Below are 24,342 nucleotides of genomic sequence, written 5' to 3'. Positions count from 1 at the left end.
GGTGGCAAGAAGCCAAGGGGTGTTAATCAGCTACATAGAGGGGAGTGACCATGTGTGTTATCTGAAAGTGGAAACCTATAAAGCCTGAGGTCTGTGGCAAGAGAATTCGGTTCTTCCATGGAATTGCTCGGCTTTGTTACTTTGTAATAAAGTCTAATTGAATTTACAAGTTCCGGTATCTGTGAAATATTTTGATTCAATATTCCACAACACTTGCTAACCAGCTTGCTGGCAACAGAAGTAATTTAAAAACATTAGAGTTGAATTCATTGGCAAACTCGGCTTTTTCATATACCATCTCCCCCCTTATGTTCAATCCAATACTGTTTAGTTTGTTTTTGGTAGTACTACAACAGCCTTGTTCCTTAAATGATTTCCAAAGCTTTTTAGGGTCATTTTTGTTCTCAATGATTTTCTCAAAGTAACCCCTCTTAGTTTCATCTATCCTGCTCTGTGCTTAACTCCTGTGGCGTTTATATAGGACAAAATCAGTCTGCTTGAGAGTTCTTAAAATGTCTTAAAGGCCTTATTCCTTGCTTGGATAGATTCTAGAATCTCATGATTAAACCAAGGGCTAGATCTCTGCTTTACCCTGACCAGTCTAATGGGAGCCATCACATTCACCACATCAAGGAATCTACATTTAAAGGCTTCCCAGGCACTGTCTCCCCCTATACTATCCAGCACAGGTGACCAGTCAATTTTACCCACATGCTCCCTAAACATTTCTGAATACTCATATTCAGTTTCATATTTCAGTTTCATTTTTAATACATTTGCAAAAATGTCTAAACCCGTTTTTGCTTTGTCATTATGGGGTATTGTGTGTAGATTGTTTTCCCTCAATCTATTGAATCCATTTTAAAAGGCTGTAACGTAACAAAAGGTGGAAAAAATCAAGGGGTCTGAATACTTTCCGAATGCACTGTATCCAGGTCTGTACAAGCAAAACAATCTTGTATCCTCGTGTCTGCTTCGTCTGACCACTTCCTTATGGAGCACATCACTGGTACTTTCAGTTTTGAGCTTTTGTTTGTAAGCAGGAGAATGGAGTCATGGTCAGATTTGCCAAAGGGTGGATGTAAGCGTTTCTATGGGTAGGATAAGTGACCTAGAGTTTTAGCGCCCCCTAATGGCGCAGGAGGCGTGTTGGTAGAAGTGAGGTAGGTCAGTTAAGTCGCTTCGCTTTAAAGTTTCCGCCCACTAGAAAGGCTGCCTCTGGGTGAGCAGTTTTTTGTTTGTTTATGGCCCAATCCTGTTTATTGAGTGCCAGAGTGGTGTTGGCCTGAAGAGGAATTTAGACAGCTGTGATCATTACAGATGAGAACTCTGTTGGTAGATAAAAGGGCAAAATCCTTGAGGATAATCTGGTTGTCTGCTTTCCATCAGATACTTGGAGATTAATTCACCTTTCAGCAGGACAATAACATAAAAACACAAGGCCAAATCTACACTGGAGTTGCTTACCAAGAAGACAGTGAATGTTCCTGAGTGGCTGAGTTACAGTTTTGACTTAAATCTGCTTGAAACTCTATTGCACGACCTGAAAATGTTCGTCTAGCAATGATCAACAACCAATTTGACAGAGCCTGAAGAATTTTGAAAAGAATAATCGGCAAATGTTGCACAACCCAGGTGTGGAAAGCTCTTAGAGGCTTACCCAGAAAGACTGACAGCTGTAATGGCTGCCAAAAGTGATTCTAACATGTATTGACTAGGGGGTTGAATACTTGTCTAACCAAGATATAGTGTTTTATTGTTCATTTATTTTACAAACGTTAGACATTTTCTTCCACTTTGACATGAGTGTTTTGTGTAGATCGTTGACCAGAAAAATGACAATTTAATCAATTTTAATCCCACTTTGTTACCAAACGTAAATAAAGTCAAGGGGTGTGAACACTTTCTGAAGGAACTCCAATTATAATTTAATGGCTTCCGATCCACCTGTGCTAGAGATCTACAGATACGTGCGGTGTGTTCCCTGACCTCTATCAAAGTGAATTACAAAAAATAAAAATCCCTTTTGATTATCTAGAAATATTTATCCTATTACAGCTGTAATTATTAATTAATGTACAGATCTCATTTTCAATAGCTTTCAGTTCAAATGACATTACATTTAAAACCACTTGAGTTTAGGTCTTTGACATACCCTCCTATTAGAATTGCCATTTTCATTTAACAGATTTTACATTAATATTACCTGTGATTTGTCTACATTTTTATTGCTCACTATCCATATGAGCTACAGATCTACATCCAAGTGCGGTGGGTTCCTTGACCTCTTATGAAAGATAGACCTTTTTCTAAATTCCCTTCCCTTTTGATTTTCTAAAATGTCAGCTAGCACAGATTTAGATGTTAATTCACATACAGATCAAATTTAATAGCTTTCAGTCCAAATGACATATACATCTAAAACCACTTGATGTTAAGTCACTGGCCTCCCTCCCTCCATAGTACACCCATTACAAACGCCATTTTACATTGCACTGATTTTACTTGAGTATGTATTGTGGTAGGTCTAATTTTCAATACTTTGTTATCCATATGAGCTACAGGTCTACAGACATGTGCAGTGGGTTCCTTGACCTTTCTTATCAAAGGTTGTCCACTTGGAAATATTTTTGAAATTACTGCTTTGGTTACTAATACACGTACACATCTTTTCTATAGCTTTAAATCCAGATGGTTTTGAAATGTAACAAATACTTTCCAATATTGTACATATTTAACATAGTCACCTCAAATACTTGGCATCCTTGATAAAGATGAGCAAAAAAAGACTAAAATAAATCATTTAAATACTGAACTATATTGTCTGCTCAATAATTGGGGAAATTATATATTATTATACAATTGGTCAGAGAAAGCGATTTTGTTTAACAAGTTATAATTTAAAAAAGTTGACACCTCTTTTTTCAATACTCCAGCACACTCCCCTTGCTAGGATAATGACACTGAGCCTTTTTCTAAAATGTTTTATGAAATTGGAGAACACATTGGGAGAGAAGGGTGTTTTCACATACAGTCCTCATTAAAAGAACCGATCTCAGTCCTCTTTAAAGTAAACTTTGATGTAACTTTGTGTACTAACAACGTGAATGTGTTTTGCAGAGCATACTAACATGACGATAACCATCCGGGGAGATCAGTGGACAAAGGGCTGGACAACGGGCCTCACCGAAAAAAACACATGGTTGCCAAGAAAGACAGTATCGGAGGGCAGAGATATGGGTAACAGCTGATGCATTGGTCCAGAGCCAGGTGGCATTGGCGGAGCGTCAAGCGGAGAATGACGTGTTGAAGAGGGCGAGGAACGAGATGGAGTCACAATCCATGCCAGGCACACCTGTGAGCTCTGGAACTTCACCTCAGACAGGCAGAGTCAACATACCTGGCGGGTTCATCAGGGCATTGGTTCACCCAGACATTTCCATTCCTCTTCTGACAACAGAACATGACCAACTGCTCACCAGGCACAGCAAGGGCCGTCCAGATCGTTGTGTTGTTCTACTATAGCCTAATAAACAAATGCAGGTGGCTTATATCTTCAAAATGCTTTAAATGCTTTATTATCCAAATGTAAAAGCATATACTGTATTTATTCATCAGCATTTTTATGCTTTTGTTAATAAAATTATCTTTCAAATGCCAATGTTTATTTTAGTTATGGATGCTTAATGAATTACTATGGGAATAAATATCACTAAATTACATAAATATTGGAACAAAGTTGTCTAATGAAGATAAACAAACTGTTGCTTACTGGAAAATACTCTTTCAAACACACGGTCACAGTGTACAGCACCATATTAGCAGGTAGCTGGACAGTGGACTTGCCTAGAAGGAGGGTAAGGGGAGAATTCTATCATCAAATGTATTTCTTTCCGTGGTTGGCTGCAATTTGAGTTTAATCCACCAGAAAAGACAAAACAAATAATACAACAAAAAGTATTATTATTACGTATCACATCGGACCGTGATTGGGAGTCCCATAGGGCGGCGCACCATTGGCTCAGCGTTTCTCTCCCTCTAAAAACAGAAATAAATGTTTTAGCCTTTACAAATATTATTTTGGCCTTTATTCAAATTACAATTGCTCACTTTATTATTTTTTTGAAAATGAAATAACCTCCAAAATATCGTTATAAATGATCAAGTTGATGGCAGTCATATAGCCCAGCACCTACATAAAGCTGAGTGGCTCACTCGTTCATGGCTTTGGATCAAAATAAATAAGTACCAACATTCTTTTTTATAGTATTTAATAAATAAATATTTTGGTTATCCTGACCTGGATACCATGTACAGTATTATAATAACCCATTATGGCAACAGCGCCTCTTCAACCTCAGGAGGCTGAAGAAATTTGGCTTGTCACCCAAAACCCTGACAAACTTTTACAGATGCACAATCGAGAGCATCCCGTTGGTCTGTATCACAGCCTGGTACGGCAACTGCACCACCCTCAACCTCAAGGCTCTCCAGAGGGTGGTGGGGTCTGCACAACGCATCACCAGGGGCAAACTACCTGCCCTTCATGACACCTACAGCACCCGATGTCACAGGAAGGCCAAAAAGATCATCAAGGACAACAACCACCCGAGCCACTGCCTGTTCACTACCATCCAGAAGGCGAGGTCAGTACAGGTGCATCAAAGCTGGGACCGAGAGACTGAAAAACAGCTTCTATCTCAAGGCCATCAGACTGCTAAACAGCAATCACTAACTCAGAGAGGCTGCTCCCTACATTGAGACCCAATCACTGGCCACTTTAATAACTGGATCACTAATCAATTTAAACAATGCCACTTTAAATAATGCCACATTAATAATGTTTATGTTATATATCTTACATTACTCATATCATATGTATATACTGTATTTTATATCTATTGCACCTTGCCTATGCCGCTCGGCCATCGCTCATCCATATATTTATATGTACACATTCTCACTCAACCCTTTGTGTGTATTAGGTAGTTGTTGGTGAATTGTTATACTACTTGTTAGATATACTGCACTGTTGGGAACTAGAAACACAAGCATTTCGCTACACTCTCATTAACATCTGCTAACCATGTGTATGTGACCAATACAATTTGATTTGACTTGTTTTTATTTATTTATTGAAGTATAAGGGAGTTGTACTCCAGTCTAGTAGGTGGCGGTAATGCAACATTTATTGGATGCCACCCACCGTTAAACCTCATCGAAGAAGAAGAAGGAAGTGACGTAATTGTTTCTGCCGCTGGTACTTTTCACACCGGCTTGCTTTTTTTCTGTTACTCTGCACTGTTTTTGACAGTCATCAAAGCGTGGAATCATCATGGTGCTCGATTTAGACCAATTTCGAACCGATAAAGGCGGTGATCCTGAAGTAATCAGAGAAACTCAAAGAAAAAGGTTCAAAGATGTGTCACTTGTGGATAAACTAGTACACGCAGATACAGAATGGAGAAAATGTAAGTTCCGACTGCAAGCTAGCGTTAGCATTCATTGAATCGGATGGTGGTGTCCACTCACATGGCTTGCTAGCTTCATGCATTTATTATAGGTAGTTAAAAGCCGGCCTTGTAGTCACCCAGATACAAATTAAGAAATTCAAGCATAATACGTCAGTTCACGTTTTTAGATAATTTATTGTGAATTATCTGCCTGGATATTCTCAGCTAAACTCTGGTTAGTTGGTAGCCTGCGTTAGCTAGCTAGTTAGTCACCGGTAGTTAGCAAATGACTATGTATAGCCAGTTAGCTATCCAGCTACGTTAGTTCACTAACCACAACCAATAACTTTTCTTTCCCATGTCTTTAGTTAGGCTATACCTGATATGTCGTTAATTGTTGTCTAACATCAATTTAGCTAACTAAAACAATGTATGCTTCAGTAGCTACACTATCAAGGAAAACCTAAACGATGGTTAGCTACGTCATCCTATCCACACTGACTGTAGCTACAACTGATGCAATCCCCGTCCAATGATCAAAACCTCTCTCCTCAGCGTCCCACAGCTGTTACTGGGTCTTGGCTAGAAGGGATCCAGCTTTTGCCAGAATTTACTTTTCGTTGTAGGTTTAGGATAATTTACGTAGCAGGTTAGGATAAGTAGGTGAAGGTTAGGAAAAGGGTTAGGGTTAGCTAAAATGCAAAAATATTATATAAACTTTTGGTGTACATTTGACAAGCTGGATCCTATCTATATATGACCGTGTTATTGGGACAAGATTGAAAATAGCATGGATGCAGATTTGACTGAGATTGAATGTTGGACTACTCAAGTCTCCATTGTTATGGTTACGGGGTTGCTTCATTGTTGCCTGTGAGCGTCACTAACGTTACAGCTACTTGTCATGATACCTAGGTGCAAGACACAAACACCATTATATTGATTCATGAACTGCATATGACGCTGACCCTTGCCCTTTCCATGCTCACCAGGTCGTTTCACTGCCGACAACCTCAACAAGGCAAAGAATTTATGCAGCAAGACAGTTGGAGAGAAAATGAAGGTACAACCAGTGAAACTGCTGGTGAACTATATAGGCTTTATGTAACCTACATGGCTACATGTCCCCCCCCCCCATCAGTCTGAAAGCATTATGTTCTATTCTATATGCAGATAGTTTCTTTCTACCCGTTCACCCTGTTCTGTGCCTTTTCTGTATACAGAAGAGGGAGCCAGTTGGGGATGACGATGATTCTGTCCCAGACGACGCCCAGAACTTGGAGGCCCTAACGGCAGACACACTATCGGTAGGTCAACTCGCTAGCCAGCAGTTCATCTATATGCTGATTGACTTGTGGGTCCCATACTCATGGGTATGTTTCATGTCTATTTTGCCCTTTTTCTAGCCCCTCACGGTCACCCAGATCAAGAAGGTCCGTCTGCTTGTAGATGAGGCAGTGCAGAAATCTGACAGTGAGAGGGTGAAGCTGGAGGAGGAGCGCTTTCAATACCTGCGAGAGATCGGGAACCTCCTGCATCCATCTGTGCCCATAAGTAATGATGAGGTGGGTGTCATGGAATTTGAATTCCCATCAGGAATAGGGAGGTGGATGAAAGTACACATTGCCTCAGGCAGAAAATTCTAATTCTCATGCCTCTGTCTCATGAATGAATTTTGTTTTGCCTCTTGTTTACTTGTCTACTCTGTAATTTACCTTGTCTCTCTCTCCTTGCCAGGATGCTGATAACAAAGTGGAGCGCACCTGGGGAGACTGTACTGTGCAGAAGAAGTATTCCCACGTAGACCTGGTAGTCATGATCGACGGCTACGACGGAGAAAAAGGAGCTATAGTGGCTGGGAGCCGTGGCTACTTCCTCAAAGCAAGTTCTTAGTCACACACTGTCATATGTAGCCAATACACTCACAGGCCGATTCATACCAGGTGTAATTCTGTTAAACTCAGTGTGTATCCTTGATAGTTATCCTTACCGAGTGTTTCCCTTTTTGTGTTTGTAGGGGCCACTGGTTTTCCTGGAGCAGGCATTGATCAATTATGCTCTGCGGATGCTCCACAGCAAGAACTACCAAATGCTCTACACCCCCTTCTTCATGAGGAAAGAGGTCATGCAGGAGGTGGCCCAGCTCAGCCAGTTTGATGATGAACTTTACAAGGTATGATGGATTTGAAACTAATCTTCCTTTCATTCCTATTGCGGGATAGGGCCCGATTATAAGTTTATTTTTATTTTTTTCATGTCTCAGTTTTGTTGCATGTTAAGACAAATAAATATATATATATATTATGTTCATCTTGATATGTGGGTGTTTTTATGTAATGTATTCACTCTGCCTTCCCTGCTTGTCTCTCAGGTGATTGGGAAGAGCAGTGAGAAATCTGAGGACACGGCCATAGATGAGAAGTACCTGATTGCCACCTCAGAGCAGCCCATCGCAGCCTTCCTGAGAGACGAGTGGCTGAAGCCAGAGGACCTGCCCATGCGCTACGCCGGCCTCTCCACCTGCTTCAGACAGGAAGTGGGTTCCCACGGGCGTGACACCCGAGGCATCTTCAGGGTGCACCAGTTTGAGAAGGTAAGTGGACATTTTCTCAAAGTAGAGATGGTGGCTGTGTCAAGGTCAGTGTAGAAAAGGCAAAAGCTTTGTTGTAGTGCTTTGCATTTTATAGGCCTAATTGGAGAAGGATAAAGTCTGGTTATTATTGGCAATTTACAGATCATGTCAAGTGATACACATTTTCCAGAACATGTCATTTTTTGGGGGGGTGGGCCTCTGCTAATGATTGTGAAATACTAATGAACATGCTCTCTGCCCCCAGATAGAGCAGTTTGTTTTTGCCTCTCCTCATGACAACAAGTCCTGGGAGATGATGGATGAGATGATTGGGACGGCTGAAGAGTTCTACCAGGCACTAGGGATCCCCTACCGCATCATCAACATAGTCTCAGGTAGGTCCTGCAGATGGTCCTCCCCAACACGTCTGTTCCTCTCTGGGACAGAAACTAATTATCACATGCAATTCCATACGTGGTTGGCCCAAAGATATTTGTGTTTTGGATCTTCCTGAAAGTAAGTCCAAAGAAAAGTCCTATTTGGAGGAAGGATGATTGGCAGACCTGTATCCAAAATGATTATTGAGAAATAATGGATTAAGGTTGGGAATTGTGACATTTTGAACTGAGTCTCTAGTTGCTACAAATCCTGTCTTGATGTCATTTGAAACATTGTGTGCTCTGAAATACAAGTTTTAGATTAAATGGATGGTGCTAGATTCTGCGTGCAGTTTAAAGGGAGTTGAGGGTAGTTTTGTGTACCATTGCTAACTAGCATTAGCGCAATGACTGGAAGTCTTGTTTCCCCTCTGATTTTTTTTCAGCAGTGGTGGCAAAGGTGGGGGGGGGGGTTCATTGTTGCTACTAGCGTTAGTGCAGTGACATGTTACCTTTTGCCAGTCATTGTGCTAACTCTACTTAGCATTGCCTCGCGAAATCACCTTGAACGTACTTCAAACTGCACGCAGGGCCATACCTAGGGTCCAAACCATACATTGGTATCCATAAGACCATTTGACTCTGGGTAAGTAAAATAGGGCATAAAAGTCCAATGCAGCTGTTTTTTTTCTTTCTCAATATCAAATCATTTCTGGGTAACCAATTAAAGTACCTTACTGTGATTCTTTTTGACCATTTTAATTGAAAACAAACAAAAGTAGCTTCTTAGCAAAGAGCAATTTCTCAAGCAAGAATTGTGCTTGGACTGTCTGGGAGTGGTCTGAGTGGGGATGGAAAAACTGAAAACTAGCTGTTTTGGCAGAGGTTTGGAACTCTTTCTTATTGGTCTAAACTAATTAACCACCAAAGCTCCATCACACCAAAACAGGCTGAAATTTCAGGTGATCTTTTCAAATAGCAAATAGCTCTTACACTAAAGCATCATTTTCACAATATTATTCCAACCTCGGAGTGTGTAAAATATAGATAAAAAAACAGGGAAATCACGTTTTTGACTGCACTGAGCCTTTTAAAGGGATACTTTGGGCTTTTGGCAATTAAGCCCCTTCTACTTCACCAGAGTCAGATGAACTCGTGGAGAAAAAATGTCTGCGTCCTGTATGAAGGAAGTTGGAGGTAGTTTCACGAGCCAATGCTAACTAGCTTTTGCGCAATAACCGTAAGCCTATGGTATCCATGAGTTCATATGAATTGGGGGAAGAGGATGATGGACTTCATTGCCAAAATCCTGAGGTATCTCTTATTGCCAGAATCTTGCACTATTCCTTTAAGTATTCATCATGACAATAACAGTCACTCATAAATGTTAACTTGCCATTTTTAATAAGAACCTTCTCATTGTAAGGTATTACAATGACCTTTTATCCTGTGTGATATATATATATATATGTGACACATAACGGACATTTCCCTTGTGAGCTGTTTTGAGGGTGTCTTACTACCTACATGTCTTTTATTTATTTCACCTTTATTTAACCAGGTAGGCTAGTTGAGAACAAGTTCTCATTTACAACTGCGACCTGGCCGAGATAGAGCAAAGCAGTGCGACACAAACAACACAGCGTTACACCATGGGATGTCTGAGCCTCTGTCTGTCTGCTCCCACCCAGGTGCGCTGAACCATGCAGCCAGTAAGAAGCTGGACTTGGAGGCCTGGTTCCCAGGCTCCGCAGCCTTCAGAGAGCTGGTCTCCTGCTCCAACTGTTTAGACTACCAGGCCCGTCGGCTGCGTATCCGCTACGGACAGACCAAAAAGATGATGGACAAGGTGAGCGTACCCAGTCTTTACATAGAATCCGGATTTGCTTCCATAATCAAAAAGTCATAGTAAGATGGAATATTTGAACCAGTTTTAAAACAACACTTCCTGTGTTCTTCAGGCTGACTATGTGCACATGCTCAACGCAACCATGTGTGCCACCACACGTGTAATGTGTGCTATTCTGGAGACGTACCAGACCGAAGAGGGTGTCGTCATTCCAGAGGTACTCCGGAACTTCATGCCTCCAGGTGAGACACAGTATTTTTTTTAACAGGTTTTGTGAAGGGGCCTGCAATACTTTTGCCCTATGCATGGAAAGTGGTAGTCATGAAAGGTTGTCTTTCTCACAGAGTACTTATTTTCCTAAATGTCTCTAGAGTTGTAGTTGGTTCTATGCGTATTTGATGACTAGTATTGCCATGAAAACTGTGTGTGGACATTTTCATTCCTCTACTATTCATTTTCTTAGGTATGACAGAGATGCTGAAGTTTGTGAAGCCAGCGCCTATTGACGTGGAGACGTCCAAGAAGCAGAAGAAGCAGCAGGATGGAGGGAAGAAGAAGAAACAGGGAGGTGGAGACCAGCTCCAGAACCAAGTGGAGAACATGTCTGTCAACGATTCTTAAAGACACCATCATTCCTATCCTTAAGCTCCCTTCACTTATCACAGAGCCCTGTTCTACTGTAGAACCAGAGTACTTTGGAAAAGGGAAAGGCCGTTGGCGCTGTTAGGGAAACAGCTTGGGGGTAATGGTAATGTTAGGTCTGCTGCATGCAATTATCGTCACTAAGAGCAAAACAAAGTCTATCAAGTCTGAACTCTGGAATTCTGTGAAATTTCGTTTGAAGCAACCTTGCGACATCTTGTATATAAGGTGCTTTAAGAAATAAGGTTGCTTTGATGTTCTGAACTCAATTTTAATTTATCTTATTGCGTATCACCATAAATCACACACGTAATCTGGACCCATTGTTTTCCTACATTGTTGCTTGCCTTGAGGTCATTTGCTTCTAATTACGTCTGTATGTACTATTGTAAGACGAGGCATTGATAAAGTGGTGTGTTGTAACAATACAAGATCTGAATTACACTTTCCTAATGTTTTCTTTTTTTTTTTCTCCGATGATCTGAGAGATGTCAGTGCCTGCAATAGCAATACCTGCAAACAGTCAGATGGCGTCTGAACTGAAGGATATTAGATGAATGGCAATAAGGGAGAAGTTAATTTTGGTTAGTCATTTACCTCCCGAGACTTTACACACAAAGCAAGCTCGCCACCTGACGTCAACAGTGCTAAAATAGTGTGGAGTTATTTAAAAGGGTTAAGATCCCAAATTTAACAAGAGTTGTATTGTTGTGTAAAGGGGCCTTACACGTCATTTACACCAAGGGATCATGAACCAGTTGATTTAGTGGTGTAATATCCTGAAACACTATACTTTCATCTGTTGTTCCAGGAGCACAGCCCTGCCAAAGATGAGTGATATCTCTGACAATAATGATAGCAGAGTGCACACTATTAGGTTTCATACATGACAACTGACTTCAAAGCAGCGTGCATAATATTTTTCCTAATGTAATACATATCTATTAATAACCCTGTATTGTTATTGAGGATGGGAGGAAAAAAATCTTGATTGATTTTGTGAATGTTCTTGGCCTCTTTACTGGCTTTTTTGGTCTAAGTTGCTGGGGCGTGTTAAGGTGGTCCATCCTGAGGGCATGCAAATATGAATGAAGCTGTTCAGATGACTAGTGTGTCATTGAAGTACTGTTAGTATGATTGTTTGGTTTTGTAGATAATAGATTCACATTTTTCAAGGCTCATGAAAGAAGCAATTTTATCAGTGTCTAACATGGTTTCAATTAACAGTTTTCAAAAGATCAGATTGATTTAAATATTCATATTCAGTGGTTGAGCAAGGCCCTGTCCTTTGCCCTCCATTAGATATCTGACGCAGAGTCGACAGAAAAGCTGCAGAAGAAGAGCAAGTGTTTGTTTTTGTCCATGAGCAGGATTGACATTTTGGAGCACAAAACCAAGGTGAGTCTACTCAGTAAGCAAAATGACATAGAAAATACATATTACAGTAATCTTGTCCTGACATTAACATCTTGTGGATTTTAGGTGCTGATTGAAAGGTAAAAATACACATTTTCTGGATGTAAAAAAAAATGTCATTTGCAGACATTGTAAATAAGTATTTTTCAGTCACTGATTCTATGGCCAAATTTCAGCTGCTAAACATTCTCAATTATCAACACAATTATACTTTTTTTCACACATTTTAATAGGAAAGAGGAATATGTATTATTACTCCCATCTATCACATGCAGTTATGCTTGCTTTTTCAAAATCTGGCAGCAATGATGTTCAAAGTAATACATCATAGCTAATAAACCAACAGACCACTTCAACTACAATAACATTCTGAGTAATGGTTAGAGATGTATTTTATTTTATCACTATTATTGTGATATGTTGTCATTTATCTATCCTTAGTTGAATGCACTGACTAAGTCACTGGATAAGAGCGGCTGCTGAATGACCAAAATGTAAACATAAAAACAAACACTTGCAAAGCATGCTGGGTATTAATGAGCTCTGCCCCCAAACAAGTACAATTTGGTTGGTGCGGACCAGATCCAAATCTGAACGAATCAGACGTTAAAGACTATGTTTCACAAGTTTGAACATCACAGTAGAGTTTTGTACAGTAGAACACAGAAGAGTACACTACAGGACAGTTCAGTTTTATTCAGTAGAGGACAGTACATTACAGTACAGAATAGTTAATTAAGTAGAGTACAGTTTACTTCAGTAGTACATTACAGTAGAGTACTGTTTACTTCAGTAGAGTACATTACAGTAGAGTACAGTTTACTTCAGTAGAGTACATTACAGTAGAGTTCATTACAGTAGAGTCAAGTAAGATACATTATAGTACACTTTTCTTTACTGTAGGCTAGTGTGCTCCACTGCATTGTACTGTACTGGACTCTACTGTACTATACTCTTCCTGTACTGTACTGTGTATTTTAACCTACTGTACTCGGGCTGTGCTCTACTGTACTGTGCTGTCCAAACTTGTGAAACATAGAAATCTGAACCAATTCTAGACGTCTATGTTTGGGCTAAATCAAGGCCGCTCCGGACTGGACTAAATCGGAACGTCTATATTTGGGCCAAATATAGGCTGGATCGGATGTCTGTGATTGGTTCAGATTTGTTTCGGACCGGTAGGTCCGTGGACGTTGAAATCAAGGACTGCACCAAAAAAAGACGCTGCCTAACGTTAAATGCTTAGTTGCGTAGTGTCCAACAACAAAGGAATAGCCTAGGGTCTAACTCAAAAGGAAGAGCTTAGGCTCCAACTCCAAGGTCAGAGCCTAGGGTTCAACTCCAAGGTCAGAGCTTAGGCTCCAACTCCAAGGTCAGAGCCTAGGGTTCAGCTCCAAGGTCAGAGCCTAGGGTTCAACTCCAAGGGAAGAGGCTCCAACTCCAAGGTCAGAGCCTAGGGTTCAACTCCAAGGGAAGAGGCTCCAACTCCAAGATCAGAGCCTAGGGTTCAACTCCAAGGGAAGAGGCTCCAACTCCAAGGTCAGAGCCTAGGTTTCAACTCCAAGGGAAGAGCCTAGGGTTCAACTCCAAGGGAAGAGGCTCCAACTCCAAGGTCAGAGCCTAGGGTCCAACTCCAATGTCAGAGCCTAGGGTTCAACTCCAAGGTGAGAGCTTAGGGTTAAACTCCAAGGGAAAATGAAACTGCTTCATTATGATGAGGTCTAAAAAGGAGAAATGTACACTTGGTTTACAGAAGTAACTACATTTTTCTGTGTTTCTATGGTGTTGTGTAATACAACTGCCCCATCCTCCCTCTTCCAATAATCTTCCTTTCGCTTTTTATCACTCTCATTCTTACTTCCCTCTTTTGTCTTGTGTTCCCAGCCCCCTCTCCTCTGTGTCCTTCTGTGCCGTCCTCCCGACCCCACCCAAAGTCTTTGGCTTTGTGGCTAAACACCCAGCTGCAGATATGTACCAATGTTACCTGTTTCAGAGCTAGACATTTGTGAGTACAGTGAAATCATTCAGTCTTGATTTCAGGGCACATCACTAAAAACATCTATGGGTTGTAGATTGCAGATCTCTTATCTTTTTTATTTTCTTGCTCCTCTCCCCAGTATCACCTGCTGGTGTTCATTATCGCAGATGCGTTTTGTAGAGAGAGGAGTCTCAGAGGAGAACGGCGAGATCTGACTGTGGAGGCACAAGATTAGATTAAAGAGACTTAGTTGGTTTAAAACTAATAACAGTTTTGTAGTTGTGTCAACTGCTTGTTTTTATACGGTGTATTTTACAATTCAATATTTTCTACTTAATTTCTGTACCTTTAAAAAATATATAAAGTTCTGCAGAGGGAGAATGCAGAGCTGCGGATGAGACTCAGTGCATCAGGAGATGTACAGCTAACCTTGTTTGGACACAGAATTCAGTCCCATTCAAAATCCTATTTTCCCTAAGCTCTAAACCTAACCCTAACCCGTACTTTTTCCCTAACCTTAACCCTAACCCTAACCTTAATCCAAAACCCTAACCCTAGCTCCTAACCCTAAACTTAATTCCAACACTAATTCTAACCTTAACCCTAAACCCCCTAGAAAAAGCATTTGACCTTGTGGGGACAAACAAAATGTCCCAGAATGTGTGTTTGTTTCCTATTCTTGTGGGGATTTCCCCACAAGAACAGCAATACAGCGATGCATTCATCACACCCAAACTGAATTCTGTTGAAAATCCTTTTCTTAATTTCACTCATTTCTAGTAACATTTCACCTCGGTGATGACACAGCCCCTTTACTGAGAACACAGGAACTGAACATGACATACGCATGAAGAGGAGTGGACTATAAAGCTTAAGGTGTCCGGATACACATGCTCGTTTTGCTCCTAGCAGAACTCGGCTAGGCGAAGTCTGTGCTTGCATACTCCCTTAAAATACCTTTGTTTGACAAATGAGAAAAAAAATGGCATTGTTAATGTTTGTCCCTCTTGAGATGCCGTAGCCAGTACACTTCCTCAAAATAGTATGAATTAAGACAACTCAAGAAATATGTAATTAATTTTGACGTTTTGTCAAGGAGGTCTTTGTGGCAAAATGTTACATCTAACCAAGATGTTGGTGCAGTATTTGCATGAAAACTAGTCTGTCATTGAAAGACAAGCGCTTCATTCAGGTATTCCTACTGTTGGCCAATCACCGGCGAAGGGGGGTAGACTTCGGCTACTGAACTTCGACAAACCTGAAGATAAAAAAATGTGTGTGCCAACAGCTGAAAAAAACACTGCCGAACACCAAAATGAACAAAAATGTCACAAAATTGCAAAGCATACAGTGGAAACAGTTCGCACAAACTGTTTCGACTGGGAAGCATATGGTACGCTTTTACAGCATGTTTCCCAGTTGAAACAGTAAGGTTTACCTTGTGCTTCCCAGTGTTTTGAGGAAGTTTACTTGTTGCTATGTCGTCTTAAGACGGGCAAACAGTAATGCCGCTTTTTCTTCGTTTTTCAAGCTAATGTATTTTAAGGGAGTATAAGAGCGCAGATGTTCACTTCGCCTAGCTGAGTTCTGCAGGAAGGAAACCAAACCTAGTATGGTGAAGCCTTTATGCAACACACATGTTGAAGATGTACCACATGACTCTAACTATAATGTCTGAATAAAACAGTAAATACTAGTTGGATATTGTATGTGTTGTCTTTACTATACTTTATTTTCCAAGGATCATGCACTTTCTCTCTACATTTAGTCTATGGATATACATCACAAGAGGCTGCTGAGGGGAGAACAGCCCACAATAATGTCCAGAAGTGAACAAATGGAATGTATTTGATACCATTCCACTTATTCCACTCCAGCCATTACCACGAGCCTGTTCTCCAAATTAAGGTGCCACCAACCTCCTGTGATATACAGTACCAGTCAAAAGTTTGGACACACCTACTCATTCAAGGGTTTTTCTTTAGTTTTACTATTTTCTACATTGTAGAATAATAGTGAAGACATCAAAACTATGAAATAACACATTTGGAATAATGTAGTAACCAAAAAAGTGTTAAACAGATTAAAATATATTATATATTTGAGATTCTTCAAATAGCCACCCTTTGCCTTGATGACAGCTTTGCACGCTCTTAATAAAGTAAAGAAAAACCCTTGAATCAGTAGGTGTTCTAAAACCTTTGACCGGTTGTGTACATTACTTTATTTCAATATTATTTTATTTTTATGTAGGGATGTGCAAAACGGAAACTTCGCAAACTTCTTCCAAAATAAAAACTAATCCTGGTTTGCACTGTATCTTTAAGAAGATTTTCAAGCGCCCACTAGAATGAAGCAGATTGCAAGCCCATCAACAACCGGGGTGTAAACATTAGTCCAAACAGTTTCAAAAAGTTTCGTTTTGTAACTAAAACCATTGGACAAATTCAGGTAGCTCCCGCCCCGTTTAGTTCAGTTTGCTTCCGTTTAAAAATGTTTTGCAACATAATCTGCGGAATGAATACACCCCTGCACAAGAACGAACCGCAAAGTGAGTGTCACGAGCTCCTGGCAAAACAACACGATCAATGACTTGATAGCCTTGCCTGAATGTTCTTAGAAATATCGTCAACCAAATATATATAGGTAAGACAACTATTATGTCTGAAGACGCAAGCCTAGTGCAGGTTTGTGCACCTTGGTAAACGTTGACAGCTAGCTAGTTAACTTTGCTTGCTAGCTAAAAGCTCGATAGCTAAGTTAGCTAGCTACTTACCTTACGTAACTTTACCGCTAAAGTTAGCAAGATAGCTCAAACATTCTCGACCGCGGTGGCACTAAGCTTGCTGTTGTTATTGTGCTTTGATTCGACTAAGTAACTGATAGTTGTGTTGTTGTTGGACATAATACTTTACTAACCAATGTGTAGCTAGCTAGCTATTGTATTGTGATAGTGTTCATAGCTATGTTTAAAAAAAATGTTATGGTCATTGTTCATGCCTATCCAGATACTTCCACGTTTGGCATTAAGAGGCCTCGCCCTAAGCCATTTATTCCGATTGCCATATCTGTGCTATAGAGTATAGTAGTAGTAGTAGTAGTAGTAGTAGTAGTGCCTGGGACATTATGTGCTTTGAGGCCTGGCATACTGGCCAACGTCTGTCTAGTCTGGAAATCCCAGACGTACTGTAGGGCAACGCAACTGGAACATTGTTTACATTGTGGGAGGCAACACATCTGCAGTAGGCTAATCATTTTAAATACAATTGCCAAAGGTTGATTATTAGCCTAAATAAGTCCTGCCCTTTACTCAACAACTTTTGTTTTTGCTGTGCTCTAGGGTCTGTCCTTTGAAAAAAGGCTGGCTTGATTATCTGCCAGCCAGCTCATGGGCACTCAATGGTCCCGAAGCGAAAGCGACAGCAGTCTTCTGCTCGTCCCGGAGGTTGGGACAGGGTGGCAGACGGGGGATGATGATGATGATGACTCGCTGGATGGACTGGACAGACAGGAGGACATTGCTCGGTTCCCTTATGTGGAGTTTACTGGCAGGGACAGTATTACCTGTCCAACATGCCAAGGCACTGGCCACATCCCCTCAGGTGAGGCATTTCCTGTCTGGATTCCTGTCCTGCTGGGCATTGATTGCTGTACTGATGTGGTAGGGATCATTATGATGGTGTTCTCCCATTTGACTTGTCCCTCTTCTGTGGTCATTGTCTTTCAGAGCAGGTCAATGAGCTTGTGGCTCTGGTTCCCTACAACGACCAGAGACTCCGGCCCCAGAGAACGTACGTTTTACAGCTAACCCTTTTTTCTCACCAGGTTATATCTGGATTGGTCACATACAGTTGAAGTCGGAAGTTTTCATACACTTAGGTTGGAGTCATTAAAACGCATTTTTCAACCACTCCACACATTTCTTGTTAACAAACTATAGTTTTGGCAAGTTGGTTAGGACATCTACTTTGTGCATGACACAAGTCATTTTTCCAACAATTGTTTACAGACAGATTATTTCACTGTATCACAAATCCAGTGGGTCAGAAGTGTACATACACTAAGTTGACTGTGCCTTTAAACAGCTTGGAAAATTCCAGAAAATTATGTCATGGCTTTAGAAGCTTCTGATAGGCTAATTGACATAATTTGAGTCAATTGGAGTTGTACTTGTGGATATATTTCAAGGCCTACCTTCAAACTCAGTGCATCTTTGCTTGACATCATAGGGAAATCAGCCAAGACCTCAGAAAACAAATTGTAGACCTTCACAAGTCTGGTTCATCCTTGGGAGCAATTTCCAAATGCCTGAAGGCACCACGTTCATCTGTACAAACAATAGTATGCAAGTAAAAACACCATGGGACCACGCAGCCGTCATACCGCTCAGGAAGGAGATGTGTTCTGTCTCCTAGAGATGAACATGCTTTGGTGCGAAAAGTGCACATCAATCCTAGAACAACAGCAAAGGACCTTGTGAAAATGCTGGAGGAAACGGGTACAAAAGTATCTATATCCACAGTAAAACGAGTCCTATATCGACATAACCTGAAAGGCCGCTCAGCAAGGAAGAAGCCACTGCTCCAAAACCGCCATAAAAAAGGCACACTACGGTTTGCAGCTGCACGTGGGGACAAAGATCGTACTTTTTGGAGAAATGTCCTCTGGTCTGATAAAACAAAAATAGAACTGTTTGGCCATAATGACCATTGTTATGTTTGGAGGAAAAGGGGGAGGCTTGCAAGCCGACAGCACCATCCCCAACCGTGAAACACGGGGTGGCAGCATCATGTTGTGGAGGTGGCTTTGCTGCAGGAGGGACTGGTGCACTTCACAAAATAAATGGCATCATGAGGCAGGAAAATTACGTGGATATATTGAAGCAACATCTCAAGACATCAGTCAGGAAGTTAAAGCTTGGTCACAAATGGGTCTTCCAAATGGACAATGACCCCAAGCATACTTCCAAAGTTGTGGCAAAATGGCTTAAGGACATCAAAGTCAAGGTATTGGAGTGGCCATCACAAATCCCTGACCTCAATCCTATAGACAATTTGTGGGCAGAACTGAAAAAGCGTGTGCGAGCAAGGAGGCATACAAACCTGACTCGGTTACACCAGCTCTATCAGGAGGAATGGGCCAAAATTCACCCAATTTATTGTGGGAAGCTTGTGGAAGGCTACTCAAAACGTTTGACCCAAGTTAAACAATTTGAAGGCAATGCTACCAAATACTAATTGAGTGTATGTAAACTTCTGACCCACTGGGAATGTGATGAAAGAAATAAAAGCTGAAATAAATCATTCTCTCTACTATTATTCTGACATTTCACATTCTTAAAATAAAGTGGTGATCCTAACTGACCTTAAAACAAGGAATTTGTACTAGGATTAAATGTCAGATTGTGAAACTGAGTTTAAATGTATTTGGCTAAGGTGTATGTAAACTTCTGACTTCAACTGTACATAACCATCACATTCTGTCATTTTTGGTTGGTTCACAGTTTGTTTTTTGGGTAACATTGATTGTCAAAGTAAACAGGAAGTGCTATGTTTGACAGGAAGCTGTATGTGGTCCTCTCGGCGGTGCTATGTCTCCTGGCTTCCTCGCTGGTGGTTTTCTTCCTCTTTCCTCGCTCTGTCATGGTGGAGGATGATGGGATACGCTCTGTCACCGTGCAGTTTGATCACATCAACACTAAAGTCCTCATGAATATGACAGTAAGTCAGTAAATCGAATGAAGATGTACTCTGTTAGTTGGAGATAAGATGGTCATTTGACTGTGCCTGCTGTTTATGGTGTGTTCTGCTGACTGTTCATTTTCTCCGGTCCTATTTGTCAGAGCTCCTTGAACTTCACCAACTCAAACTTCTTCGCAGTGATGGTGGATAGTCTAAGCTGCCAGGTTCTCTATATGAAAACAGTCATAGGCACCATGCAGCTTGATAACGTCATCACCATCCAGCCCCTGAGCCAGAAACAGGTATGGCCTGCTGCAGTCTTAGATACAGTGAACCATCACTTGGGACACATTCACTCTATGTTACATGTAGTTTAATGATTGACTTGTATATGTTACTTGCTTCAAATATTCATCTTGTTTGCATTTCCTGCCAAAATTTCAGTTGACTTCTGGTCTTGACTATTTTAAAACATTTTTATTTTTGCTACAGGTGAACTTCACAGTCAGCGTTCAGATCAGTGGAAGCACCTCCTATGTTTAGTAAGTTAACCTCTCTAGGGTCGGCGGGACGAAATCGTCCCACCTACGTAACAGCCAGTGGAATCCTGTGGCGCGTTATTCAAATACCTTAGAAATGCTATTACTTCAATTTCTCAAACATATGACTATTTTACACCATTTTAAAGACAAGACTCTCGTTAATCTAACCACACTGTCCGATTTCAAAAAGGCTTTACAACGAAAGCAAAACATTAGATTATGTCAGCAGAGTACCCAGCCAGAAATAATCAGACACCCATTTTTCAAGCTAGCATATAATGTGACATAAACCCAGAAGACAGCTAAATGCAGCACTAACCTTTGATGATCTTCATCAGATGACAACCCTAGGACATTATGTTATACAATACATGCATGTTTTGTTCAATCAAGTTCATATTTATATCAAAAAACAGCTTTTTACATTAGCATGTGACGTTCAGAACTAGCAAACTTCCGGTGAATTTACTAAATTACTCACGATAAACGTTCACAAAAAGCACAACAATTATTTTAAGAATTATAGATACAGAACTCCTCTATGCAGTCGATATATCTGATTTTAAAATAGCTTTTCGGTGAAAGCACATTTTGCAATATTCTCAGTAGATAGCCCGGCATCACAGGGCTAGCTATTTAGACACCCAGCAAGTTTAGCACTCACCAAAGTCCGATTTACTATAACAAAAATGTTATTACCTTTGGTGTTCTTCGTCAGAATGCACTCCCAGGACTTCTACTTCAATAACAAATGTTGGTTTGATTCAAAATAATCCATAGTTATATCCAAATAGCGGCGTTTTGTTCGTGCGTTCAAGACACTATCCGAATGGTAAAGAAGGGTCACGACCACGACGCATTTCGTGACAAAACACTTCTAAATATTCCATTACCGTACTTCGAAGCATGTCAACCGCTGTTTAAAATAAATTTTTATGCCATTTTTCTCGTAAAAAAGCGATAATATTCCGACCGGGAATCTGCGTTTAGGTAAAAAGACGAAAGAAAATAAAGCATGGGGTCGACTCGTGCACGCGCCTAAGCCCATTGTCCTCTGATTGGCCACTTGCCAAAAGCGCAAATGTGTTTCAGCCTGGGGCTGCCTCGATATCATTCACCTTTTTCCCGGGCTCTGAGAGCCTATGGGAGCCGTAGGAAGTGTCACGTTACAGCAAAGATCCTCAGTCTTCAATAAACAGAGACAAGAAGCTCAAGGAATGGTCAGAGAAGGCACTTCCTGCAAGGAATCTTCTCAGGTTTTTGCCTGCCATATGAGGTCTGTTATACTCAGACACCATTCAAACAGTTTTAAAAACTTTAGGGTGTTTTCTATCCAAAGCCAATAATTATATGCATATTCTAGTTTCTGTGCAGTAGTAATAACCAGATTAAATCGGGTATGTTTTTTATCCGGCCGTGTAAATACTGCCCCCTACCCCCAACAGGTTAAAGGGACCTTTAAAGACCTGTATTTAGTTTGTTTCAATTCCTGTAATTGTTAATATATCAAATGTTATTTGTCACATGCGCCGAATTCAACCGGTGTAGACCTTACTTACAAGCCCTTAAAACCTCTTAAGGATCCACCCCTTTTTAATTGTTTTTGCCTAAAATGACATACCCAAATCTAACTGCCTGTAGCTCAGGATATGCATGTTCTTGGTACCATTTGAAAGGAAACACTTTAAAGTTTGTGGAAATGTGAAAGGAATGTAGAGGTTAGGTTAGTTGTGGTAATTTGCACATGTAGGTAGGGGTAAAGTTATATTTGTGATTGTGAAGAGGTTCTAACCACTCTTTCCACCCTCCAGTGCCTTCTGCACCATGGCAAGCATCAAGGTTCACAATATCTTGGTTATCATGCAGTAAGTATATCCTACCTCCTTATTGTGAAACCGTATCACTTCCATCTCTACCTCTTGCCATTTTGTCTTTATGATATTTCAACGTTTTACTCATAACTGTGTTCTTCGTTCCCAGGACATCTGTGAAAACCTCCTACATGATGCGCACGGCCCAGAATACCCTGGAAGCCTATCGCTACATTGACTGTGGTTCAAACTCCACTGTTCACCAGCCCCCACGCCGACTGTGGCAGTAACCCTCTCTCCCTCCCCCACCACTTAAATCACCACCAGCCAGTGGTGAGGCCAAGAGTCCAGCAGGCAGGGACAGAGGGACCAAGATGCTGGGAGCCAGGCCACAAGAACCAGGGAATATTCCCAATCATTTCAGTCCAAGCATTTGTTTTGACTTCAGGATCATTAAGTTTGATCACTTGCCTTCATAAATGCAACAAACACCAGCTGTTCAGTAAATTATATTTAGCTGTTGTGCATTTGGCTGAAATTCAAGGCATGACTAATTTACATCCTGTTGAAGCCGCAACAATCTTGACTTTAGGAGGGAATTAGTTATCCTTTGCTTGAGCACAGTTACCGGTGTTACTACTGAATTACGACTGCGTATCCTGCTGTGCTAGTCCTTGCATTTGTGACATTGAGAGCGTCCGCTCACATTTTTAAGTGTCCTTTGGTGTGGGTCCTATGATTTCAGGGACTTGGCATAGTAGGAATGTATGAAGTGACTGATATTTTATTGCGCAAGAAGGGAGATTTGCTCCCTGCTATTTATATCTGGGACTTGACAGAACTAGTCGAGGGATGTGCCTAAGACAATTTGTTTGCACCTCAAAAATGGTACATAGGGCTATTGTTTGATATGTATCTCTGATTTATTTTCTGCTTTTTAATAAGGGAGAGTTACTGTCAGCAGGTACTAATATAAATTATGACACTCTGTTTGGGTGTTTCCCACTGATTTACTAAGCATTTATACCAGTACAAGATTAAACAAGAGTAGTAATATATGATTGTAAAGTCCATAAAAAGGCAGGTTTGTGTTTTTTTCCTATAGGATCGAACATTTTACGGCCCTTAATTATGGGTGGGTGGGTGGTGGGGGGGGACTGCAAATGTTTTGCTAGAGCATGATTAGCTGGTAAATCCAACTCTCATGTTTGAAGTACAACGTTGTTGACATGATTGTTAAAAATGTAATACTAAAAGCATAGTCTTGCCAAGTACACAGCACAGTGTATGGACCTCTGTCCGGAGGCCCAGCCTGGACATAACTCCATAATGGCTTGCTAAAGGGATCTTTAACGACAGCCACTGCAGTATTAACCAGGTCAGCATGACTAAAACGTCATTAACTCACTCACTGTCCTATTGTGTTGGGTATCTTCTTAATGTCGTTTACATTCCAAAGCACAGCCTCTTGTCATAGAATTTATAATTAAGCTGATGAAATGACTTGAAATTTGGTTTTGCGGTTTGGTATTTCGAGAGCGTTAAAAAGCGATAAGCTTGTGTGGTATTTCCAAGTTAGCGGATTGTCTTGTTTAATTTAGCTCTGCTGGTTAGATCTTTTGGATTGTGTTTGAACAGGGTTATTGCACTATAGGACAATGGAGACCGCCTGAGTGCCAATCTGTTTGTGCTAACTTCCCGTCACTCATTGTCATGCAAAACATGTTTGGCTTGACAGTGACAGCAATGACTTGACGAGCACAACCAGATCTGAGACCAGGCTACAATGGAGAAAGGTGAGAACAGATGGTGAGGTGTAACAAAAAAAACAAGGAAATGTATGTATTTTTCAAATGCCAAAATTCTCAAATGGGGAGAAAAAAAGAATAAGGGAATGGTCAACTAATAAAGATGGTTACTTTTTTAATGAGAACATGTCTGTGTGTTGCCTCTGTGTGACATTTTTGTTTTCAGTCCTTATTCTTGCTCTTGAAAAGTGCTTGTTTCTAAGCAAAATACAA

The 24,342-nt window shown here is 40.7% G+C and overlaps 2 protein-coding genes and 1 long non-coding RNA gene across 5 annotated transcripts; 2 read left to right on the top strand and 1 right to left on the bottom strand.

Moving 5' to 3' along the window:
• Window positions 1-5,203: 5,203 nt before the first annotated feature.
• On the top strand, window positions 5,204-11,342 carry LOC106572754 (serine--tRNA ligase, cytoplasmic). Its single transcript, XM_014147214.2, has 11 exons — window positions 5,204-5,471; window positions 6,446-6,516; window positions 6,677-6,760; window positions 6,860-7,018; window positions 7,191-7,334; window positions 7,471-7,626; window positions 7,825-8,046; window positions 8,291-8,420; window positions 10,094-10,251; window positions 10,364-10,493; window positions 10,715-11,342. Exons 1-11 carry the CDS (start codon window positions 5,336-5,338, stop codon window positions 10,870-10,872), a joined length of 1,548 nt encoding a protein of 515 aa, XP_014002689.1. The 5' UTR covers window positions 5,204-5,335; the 3' UTR covers window positions 10,873-11,342.
• A 729-nt stretch (window positions 11,343-12,071) lies between these two features.
• On the bottom strand, window positions 12,072-16,071 carry LOC106572772 (uncharacterized). Its single transcript, XR_001321188.2, has 3 exons — window positions 15,726-16,071; window positions 14,634-15,545; window positions 12,072-14,502 (listed from the first exon to the last, which is right to left on the bottom strand). It is a non-coding gene; the product is annotated as an uncharacterized lncRNA (long non-coding RNA).
• Window positions 16,072-16,629: 558 nt separating this feature from the next.
• tmem106c (transmembrane protein 106C) lies at window positions 16,630-24,254 on the top strand. 3 transcript variants are annotated; one of them, XM_014147226.2, is made up of 8 exons: window positions 16,630-16,933; window positions 17,628-17,889; window positions 18,015-18,078; window positions 19,848-20,007; window positions 20,130-20,270; window positions 20,461-20,510; window positions 22,322-22,375; window positions 22,491-24,254. In XM_014147226.2, the coding sequence occupies exons 2-8, from the start codon at window positions 17,676-17,678 to the stop codon at window positions 22,609-22,611; spliced, it is 804 nt and encodes a 267-aa protein (XP_014002701.1). In that variant the 5' UTR covers window positions 16,630-16,933; window positions 17,628-17,675; the 3' UTR covers window positions 22,612-24,254. The 3 variants fall into 3 exon arrangements, with proteins under 3 accessions (XP_014002701.1, XP_014002703.1, XP_014002702.1); XM_014147228.2 differs by having other exon boundaries at window positions 16,634-16,838; XM_014147227.2 differs by having other exon boundaries at window positions 16,790-16,974.
• The last annotated feature ends 88 nt before the right edge of the window (window positions 24,255-24,342 follow it).

This window comes from Salmo salar, chromosome ssa15, assembly GCF_905237065.1.
Source record: "Salmo salar chromosome ssa15, Ssal_v3.1, whole genome shotgun sequence".
Classification (NCBI taxonomy): Eukaryota; Metazoa; Chordata; class Actinopteri; order Salmoniformes; family Salmonidae; genus Salmo; species Salmo salar.
This window is presented reverse-complemented; position numbering and strand designations above follow the sequence as displayed.